The sequence below is a fragment of the Anomalospiza imberbis genome, chromosome 6, assembly GCF_031753505.1.
Source record: "Anomalospiza imberbis isolate Cuckoo-Finch-1a 21T00152 chromosome 6, ASM3175350v1, whole genome shotgun sequence".
In the NCBI taxonomy this organism is placed as follows: Eukaryota; Metazoa; Chordata; class Aves; order Passeriformes; family Viduidae; genus Anomalospiza; species Anomalospiza imberbis.
The window spans coordinates 35,875,819-35,899,527 of NC_089686.1; the positions used below are offsets into that span (position 1 = coordinate 35,875,819).

Genomic DNA, 23,709 nt, shown 5'->3' on the forward strand with positions numbered 1-23,709 from the left:
GAATCTCTTGACCAGTTTAATCGGTCTGGATGGTCTAAACGTTTTAATGCTAAATTTGGGACTTACGATAGCAATTTCCATGCAAGTGCAATGGCACAAAAGTACAAACAAGCACCAGAGCTGTAACCTCTCGCTGCTTTGGTGCACAGGGTTGCCCCATACATTGAGTTCTGACTCTACTTGTCTCCTCAGAGAATCTTTTTCTACTGCCTGGCTAAAAACATCCAAGATACCAACTACCTGGAGAATGGGAGCACTGCTAGCCCTGATGACCTGCTCCTCTAGCCTCTTCTCCAGGAGCCTCATGTGGTTTGGTCCCAGCTCCCTGTCTGCCTCTTGGTAGAAAGAGCTGAACAGACAGTTCATTAGCAGCAGAACAAAGATTTGATTTTCGAGGCCATATCTGTGGACCTGAGAAGTGGCTGGAAATGGAATATGTGAGAGAGGAGTGCTCTCTCACATATGAGAGATGAAAAGGGAAAAGATTCTTTTTTTCCCTCTTGGTAGTAGGAATAGGAGCTGATCTCAAATATTTTCCTCTGTCGTCAACACCATTCAAGGAAGATGCTGCTTTCAGAGTGCCTTTTCCTAGTGCTGTGGGCCATTATAAGGTCATTCAGGAGAACTTTGCTGCTTGGGTATACAGATCTTGTAGCAAAAGGGTCTCTTTTTGCCTGTGCTTCCCCTGAGAAAGAATAGGATGCTTGGTAGGGCTGTGATAGAGATCCAGCCTTCTCTGGTCATTGGCCTCCAGAGCACAGAGAGCATTTGTGATGTGACCTCTTCTGGAGGGTATTCTCAGGTTGTTTCTTCCTTGATTTGAATAGAAAGAGTAGTAGTAGCACCTGTGGGTGATGGGGGATACACAGTCTTCCCTCAGTTTCCTAAGAATTACTAAACCAAAATTAATGATAGCCTTTTCATATAAAAAGCTCCTATATCTTCATTTTCTTATGAATTGTATGACTGGCACTCAGTATTTAGGGAGAGAAGTTTATCAGTGCTTATTTTCCCAATTCCATTTTCCCTGCTCATTACTATTTTGCACACAGACTGGCACAACTGATTTTTTTTTAGTAGCTTTTACATCTGAAAGTATTTAGGAACAAGCTTTTTATTCTCAGCATGGTGAATGCTGGGAGTGTTAAAATCCATGGTATATATGGACTTGGAAAGTTGTAAAAAATCTGTTTATTGAGGCCTAAGACTATAAGAAAAATGGCTGCCCATCATAAGGCAATCTGAAATATTCAAATACCAGATCAACTAAATTTCATTTTGGGTATTTCTTGGTTTTGATGTCATATCCTCATGCAACAATGATTCCATAGCAATGTTATCATTGTTAATAGTGATACACATTCTGTATTTTACCTGGATTTAATAGGCCAGACTAAAGGCGCTATATAGGAAGTTTTAATATTAAAACAGATATTGTTACAAGGATTGATTAAATAAACATTTCTTCCTTGATGCTTTTGCATACTGTGAAAGGAAATTTTTTCCTTTTACCTTTCCTTTTCCAAGTTAGAAAGAAGCCCAAACTAGATAAAACTGTGCTGGGAATATCTAGTCTGTCTTTTTTTTTTTTTTTTTTCTTCCCTGGGCTTAACTGGTCACAAGGACATGAGAAAACGGTGATGAGAAAGAGTCAGATTGTAGTGGCTGAAGTGTCCCTGTCACAGCTGTGAGCTCTGGTGGGTGGTGGTTTGTGTCACTGCAACTCAAAAGAGGAAGGGCTAAGTAGCAACAGGGAATGTACCAACAAAGTATTGTGGTCCCAAACGTGGATAATGCCCCAAATTTAGGAACTGTTTTATGCTGCCATACCAGCCTACGTGACCTGATCTCCTTTCTAGCTCTGCAGAGCTCATATAATTGCTCATGGTGGAATCTAGCTATAGCTGTCCATGATGAATTGTTGGATTTTAAACAAGCACAACCGCACAAGATGAATGTAGGGTACAGAAATGTTAACTGTGGATTTTTTTTACCTTGGGTTGGTTGAAGTCATTGCAATCCTCAAGTATTTTATCAGGTGTATACATAAAGGGGTGGGAGGGTAGACATGCAACAGCATGCACCTTCCACTGTGCCTGGGGATGGTGTTCTCATAATACCAGAGGAAAGTTCAGGGAAATAAGCACTCTCAGTAATTATATCCTGGCTTTCTGTGCAGGGTAATTTCAATCTTTGCAGATGCCTCCATCTATCCAGGGAGTTTAGTGGTAAAACTGCTTTTCTTCTCTCCCTTTGATTTTACTTCCATCTCCATTTTTACTTCATGGTATTGTAGCTTTTCCACCAAACAAACAGCAAAGAAGCAATCCTGATGAGTAATTTTTCTGTTCCCACAGGCAGAGATGAAGAATCTGTTCCTTCTGCTCATGCTAACAACGACATCACCTTCTGCATTTTCAGTAAGTAAATGCTCTTCTGAGCACTGTTATAAGAAATGAAAGATACTTGTGTTAAGAACTGTCAACATCTGTAACTCAAGTGCTTTGTAGAAAGTATTTCTGAAAGAGCTAATAGGTTCAAGTCATCAGGCCTATTGTGGCACATCTTATGAGAAGTCTAACATGGCAATTAAATAATAGAATTCTGGTAGTGCCTTTGGTCCTAGGGATGTTATCTGCAAAGCAGTAATTGCTGACTCCTGCTTCAAAGCTAGAGAGACTTATCACTTGAAATAAAGAGAATGGATTTTTGGTTAGCTTATTTTTCTCTTTTCCTTGGTCTTAGAAGTATTAGCCATGTGGTTTAGCTTTGATGGGAGAGGTTACTTTATATTAAGCCAATGTGATGTTATCAGAGAAAGAATGCAGCAATTACAAACTGGGATTCCTGTTTCTTTTTGAGTGAGAAGCAGGATCTCTCTGAAGTAAATGCAGCTTGAGAACAGTTTCCCTGACTTGAAGTTAAACATTATTAGTGAGTTGGTCATCTCAGGTAAAAGATGACCTGCAGAGGAGAGTGAAAGTGTTAGCAAAGGCAGACATTACATGTTTGTTAGGTGTAAAGGAAAAGAGAGTGGGGGAAAAAAGAGGCAATTATCACTTGGAGTAAGTGTTTTGTTTTCTACGCCACCTTTGAAGATCAGGGAGGAGAGACCAGAAATCAAGAAGAGTTTGTTGGTTGTCATATTTTCTCTTACAGATGGAAATATACTTAAATGATTGGTTGTAGTCTCACATTTAATAAAAAAATCATACTGTATGTTAAAAGAACCAGAAATTGAATATATTCTCTTCAGTTCATCTGTTCTCCTGCCTATCTCCAATTTGGAGATTCTGGTGATTTTTTTTTTTTTTTTTTGGAAGGGATATGACTGAAATACCCTGAGACTGTGAAGGCTGACATTTCTCTGTAGCATTAGACTCTACCCCCTCCATGTAATCAATAATTCCTCTTGAAGCCATGCTGAATGAAAGAAGTTTTGCTTGGCCACTGCTGAAGTTCAGTATGTCCGTTTCTGTGACATACTGGATCTGTCCAAGTAATAAATTTCCTCTGAACACTGTTTCTTTATGTGGATCTGCATTTCTAGGTTGAAATGCTACTTTTTAATTTTTTCTGAATAACTTAACATTGTTATTGTTTAAAGTGCTAATCTATTGAATCAACTTTTAGATGCCTTAACCAGCTTTAACAAAGGGCAGAAGGTGCGCAAGGAGGGTTAATGTTAAGGTAATACAAAATCAATGTTAAGGTCATACAAAAACAGTAAAAATGACTGTGAGGACAGAGAAAAAGGAGATTTTACTGTTATTCCTATGGAGGGAAAGGAAGAAAACATGCACAAGAATAATTTTACCAGGTAGAACAAGTTTGTTTTGCCCTATAACCTGTGTACAGCTATGTCATGAGCATGTGTCTAGAAAAAACCATTAAAGATAGACAAATATAAATGCCCCCAACACACTTCCAGTATATGAACCCTTTGAGCTTGAGATGTCTCTGTCTCTCTTTCCTGAATTTGGTCAATGCCTCCTTAAAGCCATAATACCAAGATCCTGCTCTTGGTATTATCAACTATCATGTAATGACATGAGAGCTAAATATCAACGATCATGTAATGTTTTATTAATATTAATTAATAATTAATAATTAATTGCATTTTGGGATAGGATTTGTGTTTCCCCTGTGTGTCACTTAAGTTGCCTACATTAAATCTCCACTGTCATTTTAGTGATAAATTGCTAATACTATAATGTTTTCCCATATTTCTTTGCAGTATGTCTCTGATTTTCTGTTGTCCTTTATTACCCTATATTACCCTTATCATCTGCTTTCATTACTTCTGTGGTTTTGGCATAACTAATAAATGTGTTGAGGCATTCCGGTTCCTTATGGAATTCTGCTGCAAATGTCAGGTCTTGCAGTGGATGGAGATTTTACTCCTGCTTTTGTCTTTGGGCTACTTGCTTATCATCCATTGAAGAATTGTCCTTCTGACTGCTTAATTTCCTTCAGAGCTTTAGGTGAAGGATTTTTTGGGGAAGTTTTTTGCAAATCTGAGTTTATCTAGTAGGTTACCTTTGTTAACATGTTTGTTAATTGAAGAACTGCAATATTCTTAAAAGAATTTAGAATCTTCTAAGAACTGCAGTCTTCTTAGAAGAAGAATTTGCCTTTAAAAGTCTTATTGACTTTTTCCCAAACATCCTGTATTTATGCAGGTGCCTGCTAGCTCTGTACTTTGTTATAACTTCTATTAATTTATCAGCTGACGTCAGTTTTACGCTCTGTGAATGTACAGTTCCATGGGTTCCCCTGGGATCATTTTGTAAACTCGTGTCAGATTTTCCACTTTCCAATAATCACATGTTGAAGTGAATTTAGCTGAGAGGGTTGTCTGCTAGTATGTAACAGTTTATCCATTTCAACCCTGAGTTCCTGTTAGGCCCCTTGGATAAACAACTCCTAGTGACTTCATACTGTGTTTTTTTTCCACTTTTCCAAATAAGTTTGGGGTCATAAAGTTTACTCACAATCATCCTCTTTGTAGAGTTTTCTGAATGTGCTCTATTTCCTCCACAAGGATTCCAAGAATTAATTTGACTTCTCTGCAATGGCTTTATCTTTTTAGAGTTCTTTAAATTCCCTCCTCATCTCCAGGCCACCCAGAGTTCCTGGAAGCCTTTCCATTTCTGAAAAGCAGAATGGTACCTGCTCTGCCTGCTGCCCAGCAACAGGGCACAGTGCCGTGGGGCAGCACGTCCCTGGCTGTGCAGTGCACCAGGCATGCACCATGTCCTCCCCACCCGACAGAAAATCAGTGGGTGTGGAAGGAGCTAGCTGTAGGGTGGGACAGCCCAGAGAGAGGCAGCACAGTCAGGTGTGTTGAAGAGTTGAACAGGGAACATGGAAAAGAGCTGGGAACCATGAGGGAGTTGGTTCAGTGATATAGGGAGAATCTGAAATGTTTTGAGAAAAGCAAGGTATCAGGGAACTGCTGAATTTTACTTCCGTGGATTTGTTAGAGGGGATATGCTAACAAGCCATGGCTAGGGTGAGAGTGGAATGAAAGGAGATGTACACAGTGAGTGTAAACCACAAACCATTAAAGCTAATGAAGCCTGGGTTTTTTCCCTCATCTTCATAAACCAACTTGTCTTAATAAGATACTCACTTCTGTACCACTTTGTATTTTGCTTCCTGCTGTCACCATCTTGTTCACTTTCATTCTTGTTTTTCTAGTTTTACTCAAATACAATTCTTTGATTGCTTATTCATTATTCATAGAAATGGTACTTGGCATTATTCACCTTCAAAGCTCTTTGCAAGCCTGCTGTGTCTGAGCCAAGATCAATGGTTAAGACAGAATTATAAAAAAATGCTTTGCTGATGTGATTTGGATTCATTAGCTCCTTTTTGGTAGCATTTTTGGCTAATATCCTAGCTGGTTGCAGATGAAGCCATCTTGAAAATGTATATTAGCATAGCAGCAGATATCTAAATTATAAACATGTAACATATACTGAATGTTTTCAGGTCCCTTTCAATTAAATTTGAGGTTGGACACCACATGTCATGCAGAGCTTAGCTATGTGAAAAAATATTATTGGTGGTCATCATTGTAGTACTGGGTAATTCTTCTGGATATAGAAAGGCAAGGAAATGGTTCATATCCCAAAGAGCACATGGTCTTAGGACACAGTCCATGTGGGCTGTTTTTGTTAGGGCCCTGAGGGCACTACTAGGCTTTACAAGCCCTATCTGGACTCTCCACACCCAGCCCACTGCCCAGGACACCCTTGTAGGCTCCTGGGACTGCTGGCTCCTGCCCCATTGAGGACCTGCACAACTCTGCCTGGCCAGCCATGGACCCTGATGAGTCAGGCCCACCTACAGTCCCAATTCCCAGCCTGATTTCAGGTGAAGGTGCCCAATTCCCAGGGCTGGGGCTGCTCGCTGGCTTGTGCTGCTTCCTGGCTTGCTGTGTTGTCCTGGGAGAGCCTCCCACTACTGGCCCACAGGAAGCAGCCAATCTTTGGGGCACCTTGACAGTTTTCTTTCCTTTTCCCTTTCCATTATAAACTTTTCTCTGAGCAATTAACTTCTCCCTAAGCACTTATTATTCAATGTTATCAAAGCTGCATTTTTTCACTGGAGACTTCTTACTTGCTGAGACTTTGGCAATGAAACCATTACAGAAGTGATAGTGGTGATAGTTTTCTTTTGTAAAGTATTTGGTTTTCACCCTTCTCTCCTACATGTTTCCTAAATGATGCTACAGTTCAGGGTGTGTCAAAATCAACATTAACCATATTTCAGAAACTATAAACACCAGAAAGTAGATATTTATCAAATAAAATGATGCAGTGTTATTTCAAAAATACTAAGAAAGGTTAAAGAGAGAGAATCTGATTTTGACTGTAGTTTTAAGCCATGGAAACAGTACATAACTGTAACACCACATTACTCATTTTATCATTGTGAGCAATATTTGTTTTCAGTGGGTAACAGCTGAACAGAGCCTTGTTGTCAGCCTCTATTTCTTGCCCCGTTCTCCCTGTCCACGCTGAGATTTGTATCTGATTCCAGTGGAACTTAGTAAGCATGTGAAACAGCCCCAGAAGTCACAGTAACAACGTTTCAGTGTCCAAAATGATGCTTCACCTCAATGATGTCTCGCCTCAATAGGTCAAAGCTATGCAACCTTCTGGGCTAAAAGCAAGCAGTGGCCTTGTCCAAAACCTCTCGGGCATAGTGTGGTTATTGTAGCGGCTCTTGGAGTGGTGCAACAGGATATTTTGAGGGCTGCTTGTCAGTCTGGAAAAGCAGCCCCCCAAAAAACCTACAAAATAATTCAGGGTGACTATCTCTGAGTCCTGAAAGGTGCCCAAGGAGCAAGAGGTAAGAACTTACCTGGGGTGTAGGTTGTTGGGATGTGTGACTGCAGAACTTCATTGATCACTTGGGACTGTATAGTAAATTGATGTTTTCTTTGATAGCTTGCTAGTATTTGAGTTGCAGCAAGGCACTAGGAAATTGTTCCCACTGAATCACTTCTCCACAGTTGGTGATATTAACTTTGTGGATCACTGCATGCCTGCAATGTGTTTGTCTGGGAAGCACAGTCCTCTTCCCATGCATAGTTTCTTATCCATTTCACCAAACTGACTGGAAAGTCTTTCAAGGGCACCCTTTAAAGTGTTCCTACATAGTGCCAGCTATGTCCCATTCATAGCTTCTCTTCCAGTGCATGTGTCATACACAAAAATAAACATTACATGGTATATAATAAGCTATCTAGGACACTTTTCCAGAAGTCATTTGTTTGCCTGTGATGCATACTGGAACTGTCTTTGCAGATGAGGTCTGGAGGTCTAATGACTCAGAGGCATAGCTCTTTACTTGCTGATGATATCAGATGCAGTTGGCCTGGTAACAGCAGATGCTGCAACTACATCAGCAATTCCTCTGTCTAGGAACTGATGAAAGCAATGCAGTGTTCATAAAAATGAAATCCCTGGCCTTCTAAACTTGTATACCACAGCAGCCTGTATGCAAATGGACTCTGAGAGCCCACAGTGCCAGGGTCATGGGCAATATCAATATTCCCAGAAAGGATGCATTGCTGGTGTCTCAACTGGTGATAAAACTGGACAGAACAGTTGGGCATTAACTGACTGCTCTTTGGGGAGTTTTTAGAAGTCAAGAAAGATGGTTGTATGCCTTTTCTCTCTTCTCTTGAAACATTAAAATATATACTTTATGCAGATAAAGAATCTACATTCTTGTATGAATGTCAGGTTGAAGCAAGGGAAGAATGGAACCGAATAAATTTGTAACAGCGATGAAGATTGTAGATTTTTCATTCTGAAATCCATGAGGGAATGGAATTTAGTTGTCCTGGCTGACATGAGATAAAAGCATTCCAGAGTCTGAAGAGAGCAGAAAGAGGTTTTTGGAACAGAAACTGTCCGACAGCATCTAAAAATGTCCTGTTATCAAGTTATGTAATAATATATTTATTATAAACATGCAGCTTTATCTTTGTCTGCCTACACATGTGCAGTTACTGAAGTAATGAGGACCATACACAGATTTCCAAATATGGGAGTTGAGCCCCTATTAAAATCTTTCTCTGACACTGTACAGCTTAGGGAGGATTCTTTTGTCTAATGCTCCTTTTGGGGTGTACATAAATGGAGTGATACTGAGAAAAATGATTGTTCCTGCACTCTGTGGATGCATAAGCCTTACAACAAAGAGTCCCTGCAGATTTTACTCTCTATAGAAGGAATAAATAATGCTAGTTCTGTAGGAGGGATATTGGAATATTTATCAGGGTGGTGTGTGTGTGTCAAGGAAGGGCTTTCTATCCTAATTGCCTTCCAGTAATCTGACTTTCAAATGCTCTTCCTTTGGATTTTTATCTACATGTTTCCTTCTCCCTTATGCTGACTGAAAGGTCCCTTGTTTCCACGGTGAGCTAATACTGCACCTAAATCAGTCAGTTGATACAGAGGAATAAGACTGCCAAGAAAGAGTGGTAGTGCATTTTATTCTTTTGAGGCTAAGGGAGGAGGGATTACAGGGGGAGGAATTAGGTGTCTGAAAGAAACTTGGGAAAATAAAATTGCTGAAAAAACCTTGCTGAAAGCTAAAACACTATTGTTGGGATTATGCCCAGAAAAGCAAATGAGAATGCAGGAGACAAAGAGTGAGCTGAATATCTGGAGTGAAAGAGTGGGAGAAGGGTTTGGCACAGGATCAGGGAGATGTTGACTTGGCCAAGAGGAGGTATGTAGAAGTGGCTGTAACCTGGGCAGTGCCACTGAATAAGCAGGGCGAAGACAAACAGAGTTAATCTGAACCAGAGGTATTAGAAAAAATTGTGTGAAGAAAAGTAAGTAGTTGAGCTAGGAAGAAAATGTTTCACATTAGAGAAATACAGGTAATAATTTGGGGTGACTCTGCAGCTAGATAGTTGTGGGTAATTTGGTAGTACATGCATAGATATGATTGGCTAATATTTCTGACTGTTGCTCTGCCAGCAGCAGGGAATTAAGGTGAAGTAAAGAAACAAGACAGTAACTTGGACATACAGTAAGGCAAGAGAGTGTGTGTGTAAAACTATAAAACCTGTTTAACTGACAAGGGAAGATTAACCCATGCATCTTGCCTGAACTGGTCTCACTGGATGATTTATTAGACTAGCTCCTATTTCTAGCAGAGGTTTGGAAGTTTATGTGTGGAGACGAGTTAGATCACATCACAATAATTTTTTACCATTTTTTTCTCTGCCTGCCCACTCTTCACTACAGCAAATGTCTCAGTGCCCAAATAGTCTGTACTACCTTCTCAGTGGTACATTTGTATACATAAACTGCCCTACAGTTTGCAGCTGCCCAGCAAACCCTGGTTTTACAATGTCACTCACCAGGTAACCCTGCACTTACCTTCTTTTTTCAAGCAGAATTAATCCTACTGCATCTTGCAAATATTACTTTTTTCCTTAAGATATTGCTATTCTTTGCACTAAACACACATGTCCTGCTGTATGTGAATCCCATCAGCTGCAGAAGGCTTTTTTTCTGAAAATATGATATTTCATATATGAATTAAATACATATAAAATACATTGCAAGGCAATGTATTTTAGTTGGTTCCATCACACATGTGAATTTTTGTCTATATTGTCATGGTTATTTCTCTTAATGTCAGTATTTGACTTTCTAAATATAAAATTAATAAGGGTTTTGCTAATGATGGCCCAGACCTTGACATTGTCATTGGACGCAGTTGGGTAAGGGAAATAAAGGTCCATATATGGAATTCTGTTGCAGTAAAAATTGTGTTCTGGGGCATTTCTTTCTGCTTCCTTTACTTCTCTTAAATACTGGACTTAGAGCCAAGGATTTGGGTTTAAGTGGCTCTATTGATCTGGTGTGGAGTGACAGGGCTCAGAGTCCCTGAAGTAATGATTTGCCTTTGCTGCCTTGCTGAGACAAAGATGTTATCTTCTATTAGATCGTTATTCAAAAGTGCTGAAATTCTATGAATAGCCAAACAGTAGCAGTTAAGAGAGATTATGAAGCTGGATGTGCTATATGGCTTCAGCAAGCTAATACTCCTAGATACTAGAGACCCGATCTTTCTGATGTAGTACTGTGGGCCACTTTTCATGTTAGGAATACAGCACAGCAAGACAGCCTTTTTTGCCAGGGAACACATAGGATCTCTGCTTCATTTTTTTTTTTTCCCATGTTGCCATGTCTTTTTGCTATATCTGTGGGGTTTTTTATTTCCAGGGCCGTCGGATGAAAAGGCAGGTTGACGTCTGGGGGAGCTGGGGCGAATGGAGCAAGTGCAGTCGGAGCTGTGGCGGTGGAGTCAGCTTTCGGCAACGGCGCTGCTATTCCCAAAGGTGAGGGCTAACCTCTTTTTTTTCCCCCCCTTTCTTTTCTTTAAATGTGTTGTACTGTTACTGAGCTCCTGCAATTATGTTCCAATATACATCCAGGAAAAAAATTACTTAATGTTTGATCCCAGGGGAATGAGTCCACTTTGAGATGAACCTCAGTTTCAGTCTTGTCACTGCTGTTTTGAGTAGTGCCCTCTTCAACACATACTCGCTTTGGCTCCTTTGATAGAGCACAGCAGTTTCTCTGTGAGATCTGAGGCTGTGCAATCAGGAGATTGGCATGGTAGCAGCTGCTCAATCAGGTCTAGTGTGGCAAGCCCTGAGGGAGATGGAGAACAGGCCAGAGCCGCTGGTTTCTCTCCTGAGAGCTGGTGACAGCACTGAGGTTTCCTCGGGTTTATGATTCCCAGGATGGTAAATTGCCCCAGAAGAAACGGAAGAGTGAATTTGGCTCAAACAGTGTTAGTGCTGTGCCACCTCATTTGCAGCTGGGTTAGCTACATCCTAATGAGGATGATGACTGGTTCTGCACCTGTTGGGAATGTTGGACCATAGAGATCCAGTTGTGGATGAAAACAAAGCAAAGGAGGAAAAAAAAGCCAGACTCTCAATATAATGAAAAAAACAGCCTCTTTCTGTTTAGAGAAATGAGAGGAGGTTTTGTAATAGAAGAGGCCAGAGTTATGAAGCTGCTGCTTCCCACAGAGAATAAAGGAAGGTCTATTTTGAAGGCTGCCCATTATGGTTTATACCTGCCAGAATCCCTGAAGGCCTGTCTCTCCATTTTAGGAACACTGAGGTGTTAGGCATTGATTGCCTTTTTAGATCAATTTCCTCCATAATTGTTACTCTCCATATATCTTAGCTGGGGTAATTTGATTGGACTAAGGGTATTGCACACTTTCCGTGGGCATATTTCGTCCTTCCTAATAAGGGGCCTATTGTGCACAAAAAAATCAAGATAAATGATGCACAAAAATATTCTCAATTGGCCACTATCCTTGTGCTGCTCATAACATGTTTCTCTTTCTTGTATGGACACCTCAACCCTTTGCTGGTGGACGATGGACTAAAATCTCAGCTTCCATTATTTAGTTGAAACATGACCCTGAGGAGCTGCACTGCAGTTGTTCATGGTGTGTGTCTTATTCATGCCAGAATACAAACCATAGCATAAAATGCCACTAGAAAATGCCAGCTTGCTTTAGTGGTGAAGAAGTGCATTTTAGTTATTTTGCTGTTTTAGGGAATTCTGTGAGGGGCATATGCTTGGTGTGAAGGTGATTTGTAATGTCTGCCATGAGATAACTTTTTGCATATGTATTCTTCAGAGAGCTCCATGTATTTTTTCTGTCTTCCAGGACAGAAGGTACTTCCAGTTGTGTTGGACCAACACGAAACTATCGGTCATGTAATGTTCAGGTATAGTTCCCTGGTTTTCGTTTTTCTTGCCTGTTGATCCTTTCCCCCAGACAAACATAATTCTTGTTCAGAAATAAGATGTGATTATTAGTTCCTGTTTCTCTGATGTCACTAAAGGATGCAGTTCATTAACAGTATCCATTAAAAAGTATATTGAAATTATGCCCCATTTTAAAGGGGAGGAATAAACCCCACACTTTTATTGTACACTTTCTTTTCCTCCTTTTTTATAATACTCCAGTACAGACATTTTCTCTTCCAAACAGAACTGCCCGGAAGGCTCCTGGGATTTCCGGGCAGAGCAGTGTGCAGAGTTTGATGGGACAGAATTCCAAGGCAAGAAATATAAGTGGCTTCCATATTATGGAGGTAATGATAAACATGTGGGGTTACACTGCATCACTACTTATCAACAATATGTTTTGAAGTGACTGTAATGTTTTTTACTGTAGTATCCTTGCAGGGTACTTCCTTAGTTGAAGTGGGAGACAGGAGTTGGCATGGAAAAAATCCTTTTGCCAGCAGGAAAGCATTGCTGTCCTGGATGCATGGGCCAAGAGAGAGTGTTGCAGCAATATGTACTTGTTTCTTGTAACAGCCATTCCCTCAGAAACATTGCTCAAGGAAATCTGGAACTGGTTGCAGTGAGGTTCCAAAGTATTAGAGGAGCAAAAGTTCTGCTGGGTTTTCCAATATTGTCAAAAGAATATTAGTAGGACACAAGAGAAGCAAATGTATGTAATTAATGAATGCTTCAGAAAATACATCTCTTTAATCAGCCCATGCCTTCTTGAGGAACCAGCTCAGAAGGCAGGTGTGGGAACTAGGGGTCCTTGCTCTGAGCTTTGATATGGTATCATTCACAGCTGGTTAACAACTTATGAGGGATTTTAAGATGGATTTAAAATGGTTTTTTTGTTGCTTTTTAAAGTAACACTTCTGTATCAGCACTTGTTCTCATTCTAGAAAGCCCTGTACTCCGAGGCAAGAGCAATCCTACTAAAGAATAACCAAATATCCACTTAGACCAATGTCCCCTGAGGAAATATTTGTGTACAGTGAGATTTTACTGGGGTATTTTTCCAGCCTCCAACAGTTTGTGACCCAGAAACTCATTCAATATCTGCCACTTAGTATCAGCAGGCCCCTCTGTTTCCACTCCTGTTATCTAGAACTAGGCTCCTGGTGCAGTATCAAGCTATTATATAATGTTTCTTTTTTCTCTCCTGCCAGCACCTAATAAGTGTGAGTTAAACTGTATTCCCAAAGGAGAAAACTTCTACTACAGGCACAAGGAAGCAGTGGTAGATGGGACTACCTGTGAACCTGGCAAGCGAGATATCTGTGTAGAGGGAGTTTGTCAGGTTAGTCATCTTGGTACTTCCTTCCTTCATCATTGGGTCTGTCAGTCTTTCTGTTGTCTCCCTTTGTTCTACTTGACCTTTCATCACAGCATCAGAAAAGGTGAATCACTCAGTTTCAAGGTGCAGTGGAGCATCTGGATAGCATTTATCTGGCTCTGGCTGTGAAATACTAGATAACAGTTTTATCATTTTCTCTGCCCTGTCGTGACTTTCTGGGCTCCCTAGATTCAGGCTTTCTCAATAGATCTGTTCAGCATTTGGCCTTTTTTTTTTTTTTTCCCTCTGTCATCACAGTTTATTCCTATTAATGCTCCTGTGCTCTGACAGGCTGTTGGCTGTGATAATATGCTGGAATCTGCCAAGAAGGAGGACAAGTGCCTGCAGTGTGGAGGAGATGGCAGCACCTGCTATGGTGTGAAGGGCACTTTTGATGTGGCCAGCCTCCCCAAAGGTACAGATGATCCTAGGTAGTTTGGTAGGTGAGAAGGAAAGAGTTAAACCAAAAATCAACTGCTACGAGGGCTGGTGGGGACACCTGCTCATGATTGTTATAGGCATGTTTGGATGTTCACTTGAAATATCTGTACAGTGTGTGGCCTTAGCATCAGAAAAGGTACTCTTGGCCTTATCCGGGAATCACTTTATTAATTTGTGTCCACACTGGAGTACTTGCCGTGACGCTGATGTCTTTCCCCACTCCCTCTCCAGCAGGTGCTGTAAGTGCATCGCCACACACCGCCTTTGTGAGGCTGTCCAGTGTTTTGATAGCCCCACCAGGATATGTGCAGGGCTAGAAATGGGACTGCATCTTCTGCATTTGGCCAATTTTGAAAAATTTCAAGATGTCAACCGTACTTGTGGTCGCATCTCTCTATGTTGAACTCCAATATGATTCTTGCTGAAATTCCAAAGATTTCAAAATGTAGCAAATGGACTTTTCTGAGGTATCATTGGAATTTTTTACACATGGACTGATCTGTGGATAATGTAGGGTGAGGTTATTCAGCATGCAGTTAAAGTGATAATGGAAATGCTTCATGTCACCACCAAAAAGCTCATCTAGTTGTTCAGGCACAAATGAAGCCATGAGCATCTTTGGCACAGACAAGTGGCTGTATGGCACCCACAGTCAGATATTGAATAATCCCCCTTTTTTTTCAGGTTACAATCAAATCTTTATTATCCCTGTGGGAGCCACAAGCATCCAAATTAAGGAGGTTAAGCCCAGCAGGAACTTCCTAGGTATGGTTGATGTCAGAATCTGTGTATCAGTTCATTTGGATTCCAGCCATTATGTTAAAATCTGGTTCTAGGGTATTGGGTTTACCTTGAGGGCTTGATATGGCAGAGTGAAAATTTGAATATCAGGATATTGAGTATCCTTGAAATATGAATGATGCACAACTCTGGGCTTCACATTTACTTCATTTTCTGTCCTGTGGAGATCTTGGTGGAAAGACCTTGCCTAGCTTTCTGGACAGGGCTGAGGAAATTCCGGTGGAGAAAGCAAATACTCTTCTGCTTTCTGAGTGTTCCATCACTGAGTGCTTAGGACAAATCAGTTTGGTGATGCTTTCCTTAGTAGAAAACTGGATTCAGCACACATCTTGCTTTCTGAATAGAGTATCTGATGAACCAGACAGTGGTGTAAAGTCAGTGGAGTGTGAATCCCACATCTTAATGGTAAGAAGGACAGAGGCAGACATCAGCTGTGCTCCAGCAACTAGCAGTGGGGAATGCAGAGGCAAGGCAGGAATATGCTGGAGGAATTTGGCTGTGCAGCAAAAAAGTGCTTGATCTGCAGCAAAGCTGGCACTGTTTGAAAGTGGAGCAGCTTCTGCTAAAAAAGCCATACGGGAAGGACAGCACTGATGGAGGATGGTGGTCACTCTCATTTGCTTGTGACACAGTATTGAGTGGAAACAGGAGCAACCTTGCGGAGTTCTTATGATCCTTTCTCTGGCATGTGGGTTTGTCCAGCTGTCAAGAACGTGCAAGGGGAATATTACCTGAACGGGCACTGGACGATTGACTTCAGCCGGGCGCTGCAGGTGGCCAGCACGGTGCTGCACTATGACCGTGGCTTAGAGGGTGATGTGGCCCCAGAGCTCCTCCATGCCCGGGGTCCCACCACAGAACCCCTCGTCATTGAGGTGAGAGGCTGTGCCTTCCCCCACTGACACTCTGCTCTTGCTTTGCACGGTGGGAGTACACTGGGAAAAGCTGGAGACATGATGGGGACCCCAGGAATCTTACAAGGCTGTGGGCCTTCAAGCTAGACCACAGAAATAGCACTTATTGCTGCTCTGGTTCTATTGCCCAGAAATAGGCAGTGCAAAGTTCAATGTTGGTTTCCTGCCTATTCCTTTGGGTGCTGACTTTAGGGGAGGCAAGAGTCAGCACCAAATGGTATTGGGGCAGGGACAGTCTCCAGGACACTTCTTGTTATGCTGCGCTGTAGGGCAGGAAATGTACTTGCTGTGACAGGAGCAGCTGGATCTTCTAAAGCTGAGAGGATGAATGCACCCTTCTCTGAAAAATAATGCTTTCCAGAATATGATGGAAGGCAAGGAAAAAATCCAGTGCAGAGAATTAGTGCTTCTTGAATGGGAGAGGTGCAAGTCAGCTGGAGCCCTCAGACATGGTGAGGAAATGCTGTGAAGAGGAAAAGTGTAATTTCACTGATTTCCTCCCATGCTTTTACAGCTCATCAGCCAGGAGCCAAACACTGGGGTACAGTATGAGTATTACCTGCCCCTGCAAGGACAGGCCTCGGGTTACAGCTGGAGCTACAGTTCCTGGAGCGAGTGCAGCTCTGAATGTGGAGGAGGTAAGGGGAAGAGGACTTGATCCCTGGTGGCTAGTGTGGGGTTTATATCCACACCCTGTAGGCAGTGTGACAGTGTGCTGCCCTCTGCAGCAGCTTCCCAGTAGTCTCCTGCTGGAAAGCAGCCCAGGGATCCACAGAGTGTTGCTAAGGTTTTATCAAGGGAAGGTCATGCATGGAGTCACAACAAGATTGTGGCCCATGCCTTCTTCTTATCTTCCATTCCCTAGTCCTCATACTTATTACTAGGACCTGTTAAGAATCTTCATAGATAGCCTTTGTTTTGATTTGCTTCAGGTCTTCATAGTCTTTTGAACCACTTGAGAGGTCCTCTCCAGAGGTCCTACAGTGAATGTAGGCTATTCACTAATGTAATGGCCTACATTAGTGAATCACATCATTATCCTCTGCCACAGCCTGGAAGATTCCCCCTCTCCAAAAGGACTGTCAGATCTCCTAGGGTGTCCCATCAGTTTACAGATTCCTCCATGAGCAACATTATGCTCATGGATTTTAAGCTCAAAAGAAAAACAAACCAAAAAACTTCAAACAAACAAAAAAAAAAAAACTCCTCACCAGCTGAGGGTTATAGAGTATATAGAGTTCTTATCAGCCTCTTCTGGGCTTCCGTCCTAATGGCCATTTTGGCAGCTTTTGCCATATTGTGACTGTAGGTGTAAAAATTGTCTTTGGCTGGGCACTCATAACCTGTAGGAAGCATGAAGAGTTGCAAGTTTTACTCCAATATCCAGTCCTCAAAAGACTGACCTTTTGAGTCTAACAAGAGACCCCCAGTTCTGCTGTACACTGCACACATCTTGCAGGGCTCCTTCATGAGTAACTTAGGGGTAGGGCACTCCCCTTGTGAGTCTTGATCCATAATATAACAGGAAAATTCCCCTCAGCTGCACAGAACTGTACTGTCTCACTTGCTTTTCCAGCAGACTCTTATACTGTGGGAAGGCATCATTTGTCCACATAGTGAGAGACAGAGACCTGCACCTGTCTCTTTTCCAGAATGGCTGGGACAGGTGTGGATTCTACATAACTTCAGAAACTTGTCTTTCCAACCCCAGTGTATTGCTAACCTAGTCCTGGGTAGCTTGTGTTGATCAGATGCTCTCTTGCTTGTCCCCTAGGTTTCCAATCCCGCTTGGTGTTTTGTACCATAGACAATGAAATTTATCCAGACTATATGTGCAGGAATAAACCACAACCAGACAACAACCGGACATGTGGTCATCAGCCTTGTCCCCAGACAAAACGGTATGATTTCTTTCCTTCTTCTGGGGTCTGACTTCTTCCTGAGGTGCTTTTGAAACCGAGAAAAAAGTGGCCCTCTCACTTCTGCCCTCCAGCATGGTTCTCTCCAAGGAGGTGCTTCACTTCTAAGAGAAAGCCAAAGACAAAAGATTGGGATGATAACACAGTGATGAATGATAAGCATTTCTATATGCATAAGGAAAGGGCTTAATACATCCTGTGTTCATTTCATAGCAAAATAGCATTGTAGAAGACAGTTGTCTAGCCCATGTAGGAGATATGAAGCAGATTCTCTGGTTTTTCTTCTCTTGGGCTGGAACCTACAGAGTAGAAGGTCTGAGCTGGTGTCATTTTATGTCATTTCTGCATTCCCAGTGTCTGTTCCCTTAGAAAGGGATGAATCCTGGAGTCTTTTCATTCTCCAGCATTTTCAAACCCCTTCACCCAACCATTTCCACTTTGTTCCTTACATCTGGCTTCACTTGGCTCTTACTGGACATCCAGAGCTGTAACATGAGCATTAGCTGTGTATCTGTGTACCAGTGGAGGCCTCTGAGAACGCTCATGTGTGTGAGAGGGCACCTGGGAGCATTTCTGAATACATGTTAGCCTGTAGCTACTTGGTTTAAGTTCTTTAAAACCTTTGTTCTGTATATAAAGGACTTCTTACATCTACCTGCCGCAAGCCTGGAGTCACAGTGGCGCACAAAGCTCTCAGATGAAGAGGTAACAAGCAGAAGGAAGTCACAGAAAGCACAGGAAGGCAGCTGCTCTCTTCTGCTCTCCACCTAGTTGTTCACTGAAATTCGTGGGGGCTTTTCTCTTTGGCACTGGTGGTAGAAATGGGTGTTGCTTTGCTTTTGGTGCTTGCCAGTGAAAATGGTGGAGGGTGCTGGCTGGCAGTTTTGCTTAGGTGGCTGCACATGCCTCTGGTAACTTGATTCTTAGGGGACTGAGAAAGGGATGATTTCTTCATCACTTCCAGCTGCTTATTCTTATGTTTTTTCTGGAATCAGGGTAAACATGTTCTGGAAGATTTTTGTTGGGTTTTTTTTGGTTTTTTTTGTTTATTTTTTTTAATTCACTTATCTAGATAAAGAAAAGAACATAAATGAAAAAAGAGCATGATCATTTGGGCAATTGTAACATTCGCCAGCATGGCATAGAGAAACACTTAGAGTTTCTTAAAAGCTCTTCTTTTTTGGCATGAGCCCTACAGCAGGCAGAAAAGAGAATGTAAGATGTGACGAGTACAAGAATGTGAGAGATACAATAATGTACACTGAGATATGAGAACTTAAAAGTATCAAAAAAAAAACAGGTGCCCCCCAGCAAGCTGCCAATAGCTTAGGACTGGCAATTTTTGCCCTCTGATGAGGGTCCCAGCCTTATGGTTAACCTTGTCTTACAAAGGAAATGAAACAAGGATCAGAGAAGTCTTGATCTGCAATTGAAGGAAGCTGTGGTTGATACATCTCGATACAGTCTTTCCAAAACCATAGATTTGCTTAACAGGAGGCAGAATACAGTAGTTGGGGGGGAAGTTATTCCCATTGGAGCTTTTGAAAAAACTTGATGAATAATTTGTTATAAGCCCTGCAACCACACCATTGTAAATGGCTTCTATTGAATGTATTTGTTCCCTTTCCAAAGGAAAGATTTTATAGTGAAGGCCATTCAGTTTTGGGTTGACATGTGAACCTTTAGCAATAAAGAAGGGTGTTTTTAGGAGCTGGCCATGACAGAGTCTACTGTGGAATCCTGCTAGGATGTGAATGTGAATTGGCTGGCTGAAACTTAGTTAAGGGGTGGCAAGAGCCAGGCTAGGGAAGTAGCTGGAATGCTGGGGGAGAAAACATGAACTGCTTTCATTCCCTGGCTGGGCCTTACCTGGCTGCAAGGGGACATAGCAGATGGCAAGCAGATCACCAGGATGCTCCCCCTCCACAACCAGTGCATTTGGACTACACTGCAGGCTGGATTTGGGGATGAAACATCATATTGTCCCTGAAGCCAGGCCATGAAAGTTGTGGTTCAAGCTACCCAGCTATCTCTGAGAAGCTGGGGTGGCCATGGGCAGAGATTTTAGTATCTAGACAGATTGTTTTGTGGACACATCCCCCTTGTTAGCTAGGGTGTATCATTTCTGCAGCAGCTTCAGCAATGAAAGACAGGAAAAAATCTACTTACATTTTTGTGGGCTTTTTGTATGTGTGCTGCAGTTAGAGAATTTGACTGATGGGAGGATTAAACCAGCTTTCTACTGGCCATCAGTGAAAAGTTAAGCACTTCTGAGAGTGTCTGGCATGGTTTGTGGGCAGAGTGAGGACTTGGCTTGGTTTTACTGTTTCTGATAATGTTTGGAGTGTAATGTGTGGTTTAGGCTGTTGTGGTAGCTTTTCTTTTGGCTGATCTGGACTGTTTTCTTTGAGGTTTTTTGTTTGTTTGTTTTTGTTTGGTTGGTTTTTTGGGGGGTTTTTTTATGTTCTATTCTAGGCATGACATTTTTGCAGACATCAGGAGACCAAAAGCCATGGAGAGAGATCTTCCCCTTCTGGGAGAGCTCTGCATTTTCAGAGAAACAAGTGTTTTGTAGCTGCAGATATGTCTCTGGAGTAGGACTAATGCTCTGCATTGCAAATTAAGCTGGGCACACTTGGTCATATGGGAACTCGCCTCTGATTCTATTCTGCAAAGGCACATCATCCCTGTTTGATTTCTACAAGGATGTGGCACTGATTCCTTTGTGCCTCTGGGCAGTTTAGCTGGGCTTACTTTTTTTTTTTTTTTTTTTTTTTTTTTTTTTTGTTGTTGTTGTTGTTGTTGTTGTTGTTTTTGTACTTGATTCTGTGACCTGCAGCTGGAAAACGGGAGAGTGGGGATCCTGCTCAGCCACCTGTGGCGGGGGCACCCAGACGCGCTCCGTGTACTGCGTGGCGTTTGACGGCCAGAGCCCGCAGGGGGTGGTGGATGACGCCGAGTGCATGGCCTTCGCCCAGCAGCCGCGCCGCAGCCAGCCCTGCAACGTCCGGCAGTGTGCCACCTGGAGCACGGGGCCCTGGTCCGAGGTCAGTGCCCCTGGGCAGGTAACAGCCTCCTGGCACCTCCTGCAGGAGGATCTGCCAAACCTTTGGGAGAAAGAGCCAGGCTCCTCTTCTGGGACTACAAAAAGTGTGTGTCCCCGGATAGGTGGTGTGCAGAGGTGTAGAACTTCTCCCTGCAGCCCTCTGATGCCCTCCTATGAATATCCCTGTTCCTCAAAACTGTGCATGTCCCTGCATGTCTGCTCTTCTCATTGCACATTCTCTCTTCTCTGGTCTAGCAGTTCTTTCTCCACTGCTGTGGTGCATTTTTGATGCTTATGTCCATTTACATCTGCAGGAGTGGAAACAGCTCAAGCTGTGTGCACTCAGTTCAGCCAGACAGCTTTTAGAAGGCATCTTACATTCCAAGGGCTTAGAAAGTAAAGAGAATGTCTACTCAGTCCCTAAAGTACAAGTGAATTTTCCTCTATTAGAAGAAGTACACGGATGCTTGCAACATTTGATTTGCAATCCTGTGGTTGCACTTAGCCTGTCTGAGTTGTGCAACAGCACAAAATGCAACTTTGAGGCATGATCACCTAGACTGAAAAGTCCTTCCACCCCCTCTTTCTCCCCACCTTGTGAGATGTGAGGTGTGATTTTGGGGTTGTGGAGTAAGAGTGCTGTTTGAGGAAGTTACCAAGGATCATGTTCTTACAAACTGATGCCTGAGTAATTCATTCCAGTGTTCTCCGAAGCAACTGTGTTTTGTGTACTCTGAGTTAAAAGGTTATTCTGCTAAGTGAATGGCTAAAACTCAGCTAGGAAGCTCATCTGAAATGATTCAGACTGTCCCCAAGTTAATGCTTTCTGTAAGACACCTTGGTAATTCATGTAGAAGTAGGTTGGATTCCAGGAAACACCACTGTGAATTTAAGAGGGCGTTGGAAATGTCACAAACTAGTTACTGGTATGGAAGTTGTCACAGCTCCATGCTGTAAAAATAGAGCACAAAGTCTTCAAGCAAAAGACATGAGCAACATAAGAACTTAACCTTTTACCTTCCCTAAAGTTCTTCACCTTGCATTGGATTTAATCAGATGTAAATAACAAGTTTCCAGATATTTTCTACCATGTTTTGTTCTCAATGTATTTTGCAGTGTCTGGCATTTTCCCGATATTTTTCTAAATTCATCTTCCACATCTCCTTTGGGGAGAAATCAAGAGTAAGTGTATGAATAGGCCAAAATCATCCAGTGAGCTCCAGATGTCCCAGACCCTATCCCATGTTTCCGTGCCTTATTGTCTCCTCTACAGCATAAACAGCTACTCTGCTAACTCCCACCCCAGAAGATTACTTTAATGATAGCTGGTTCTTTCAGGCAGTCTCAAAATGGTGTTCTGCTCTAATGATAGGAAGCCTAGCCTAGAACTGCAAGAGGAAACCAGGTGCTTCTTTGTAATTGTTGGTCCCCTTTCTGCAGTGCTCAGCCAGCTGTGGGGAAGGAGTGCAGACCCGGACTGTCACCTGCAGGACGCAGCGGGGCTCTCAGGCTCAGGACTTTGCTTGTCTAATGGAGCCAAAGCCATCAGCCACCCAGCCCTGCCTTAAGGAGAACTGCATCCAGGAAATCGACTGGCACGTTGGAGACTGGGGTCTGGTGAGCACCTCGCTGTCATGGCTCCAAAATTACTTGTATTGCTGTGCTCCTCACAAACAAGCTTTGATCCATGCAGTCTGCACATTGACTGAGGCTGGGAGCAAGGACTGCTTCATTACCAGCCCCTTGGCTCACAGTTGTGTTGTAACTGGCACTAGTAATGCTCCAGTTAATCTGATGTCCGCTTTGTGTGCAGCTGCTACAAAAATAAGTTCTTCTGAGGGGAGATTATCGTTTCAGTGACAGTGGCAAAATGCAGCCAATAAGCTGAAACAATCCACTCTTGCTGCTTATTCCCAATTCTTTGCTTCATTCCTGTGATCAGCAGAACAGCTCTCAGCCCAAGTTTGGCTCAGAGCTCTAGGCTTCAGAACTGGTCATTGCACTTGGTGATATGCTTTAAAGTACATTTTTGTAATGATTCAGATAAATTGTGCTTCAGATGGATTAATCCTGTCTTTGTGGTGGAAGCCAGACTGTCTTCAACTTGGGAAAAGTATCAGAGGGTACAGATATGGGTAGATCCAATGCAACAGGTGACTTCCAAACACACTTTTTCATTTCTGTGCTAGGCAGACCAGGTTGTTTTGAGCTAAAACATGTTACATATGCTTCTTCATGAGATATGGGCCAAGTTTTAGTTACAGCTAAAGAAGTTTCACATCTTAATCTGATCTTTCTCCTGACTTTCTGATATCAGAAGGTCTCCTATCTGCCTCTCTGAATTAGAGAGAAATACTCTCCTAATGTATATAGATCTTGCCATGAGCCATGTGGGTTGCACAGACGCCTCATGCTATCCACTCCTCTGACCCGCCGGACCCTCTCATCCACAGCTTCCAGTGAGGCAAACTCCAATTAGCTGCTTACAAGAAAGCAACTCATTTGCTTTCTAGTTGTAATTTGTTGTTCTTGAAGGCAAACTGACCCACTCACAGCTGGTAGATCCCCAGAGAACTGAGGTGCCTTTATGCCTTCAGGCTGAAATTATTCTCTCCAGCTCCCTGACACACCACTGTGGGTAACAGCAGCTCATCTGGATGTTACAGGCTGAGTGCCTAATGCTTCAGGCCTGGGTGGAGCATCTGGTAAAATGGTTTACAGTATGGTTTTCTAATTGTTCAGATGATTCCAGCTGAAATATAGTTTGCTTTTTCTTGGTGGAGGAGCTGTGCTCAGCCTGCAGCTAATCATGTAGCTGTTCCCCACTTCGGGTCTGTGGGGTTTCTGCATTCAACCTTTGCTGCCTGCTCAGTGCCTTGTCTCTGTG

The 23,709-nt window shown here is 42.5% G+C and overlaps 1 protein-coding gene across 4 annotated transcripts in view; it reads left to right on the forward strand.

Moving 5' to 3' along the window:
- The window catches only part of PAPLN (papilin, proteoglycan like sulfated glycoprotein), a 50,386-nt gene that overhangs the window by 9,409 nt on the left and 17,268 nt on the right, over positions 1-23,709 (forward strand). For 3 of the 4 annotated variants that reach the window (XM_068193325.1, XM_068193324.1, XM_068193327.1), the window contains exons 2-14: positions 2,358-2,420; positions 10,767-10,882; positions 12,241-12,301; positions 12,568-12,670; positions 13,535-13,665; positions 13,993-14,116; positions 14,827-14,907; positions 15,646-15,818; positions 16,372-16,495; positions 17,632-17,758; positions 18,416-18,481; positions 20,616-20,823; positions 22,263-22,439. In XM_068193325.1, coding sequence (XP_068049426.1) covers positions 2,358-2,420; positions 10,767-10,882; positions 12,241-12,301; positions 12,568-12,670; positions 13,535-13,665; positions 13,993-14,116; positions 14,827-14,907; positions 15,646-15,818; positions 16,372-16,495; positions 17,632-17,758; positions 18,416-18,481; positions 20,616-20,823; positions 22,263-22,439 — 1,554 coding nt within the window. The remainder of the gene's footprint in view (positions 1-2,357; positions 2,421-10,766; positions 10,883-12,240; positions 12,302-12,567; positions 12,671-13,534; positions 13,666-13,992; positions 14,117-14,826; positions 14,908-15,645; positions 15,819-16,371; positions 16,496-17,631; positions 17,759-18,415; positions 18,482-20,615; positions 20,824-22,262; positions 22,440-23,709) is intronic. The other variant, XM_068193328.1, reaches the window with a different exon arrangement.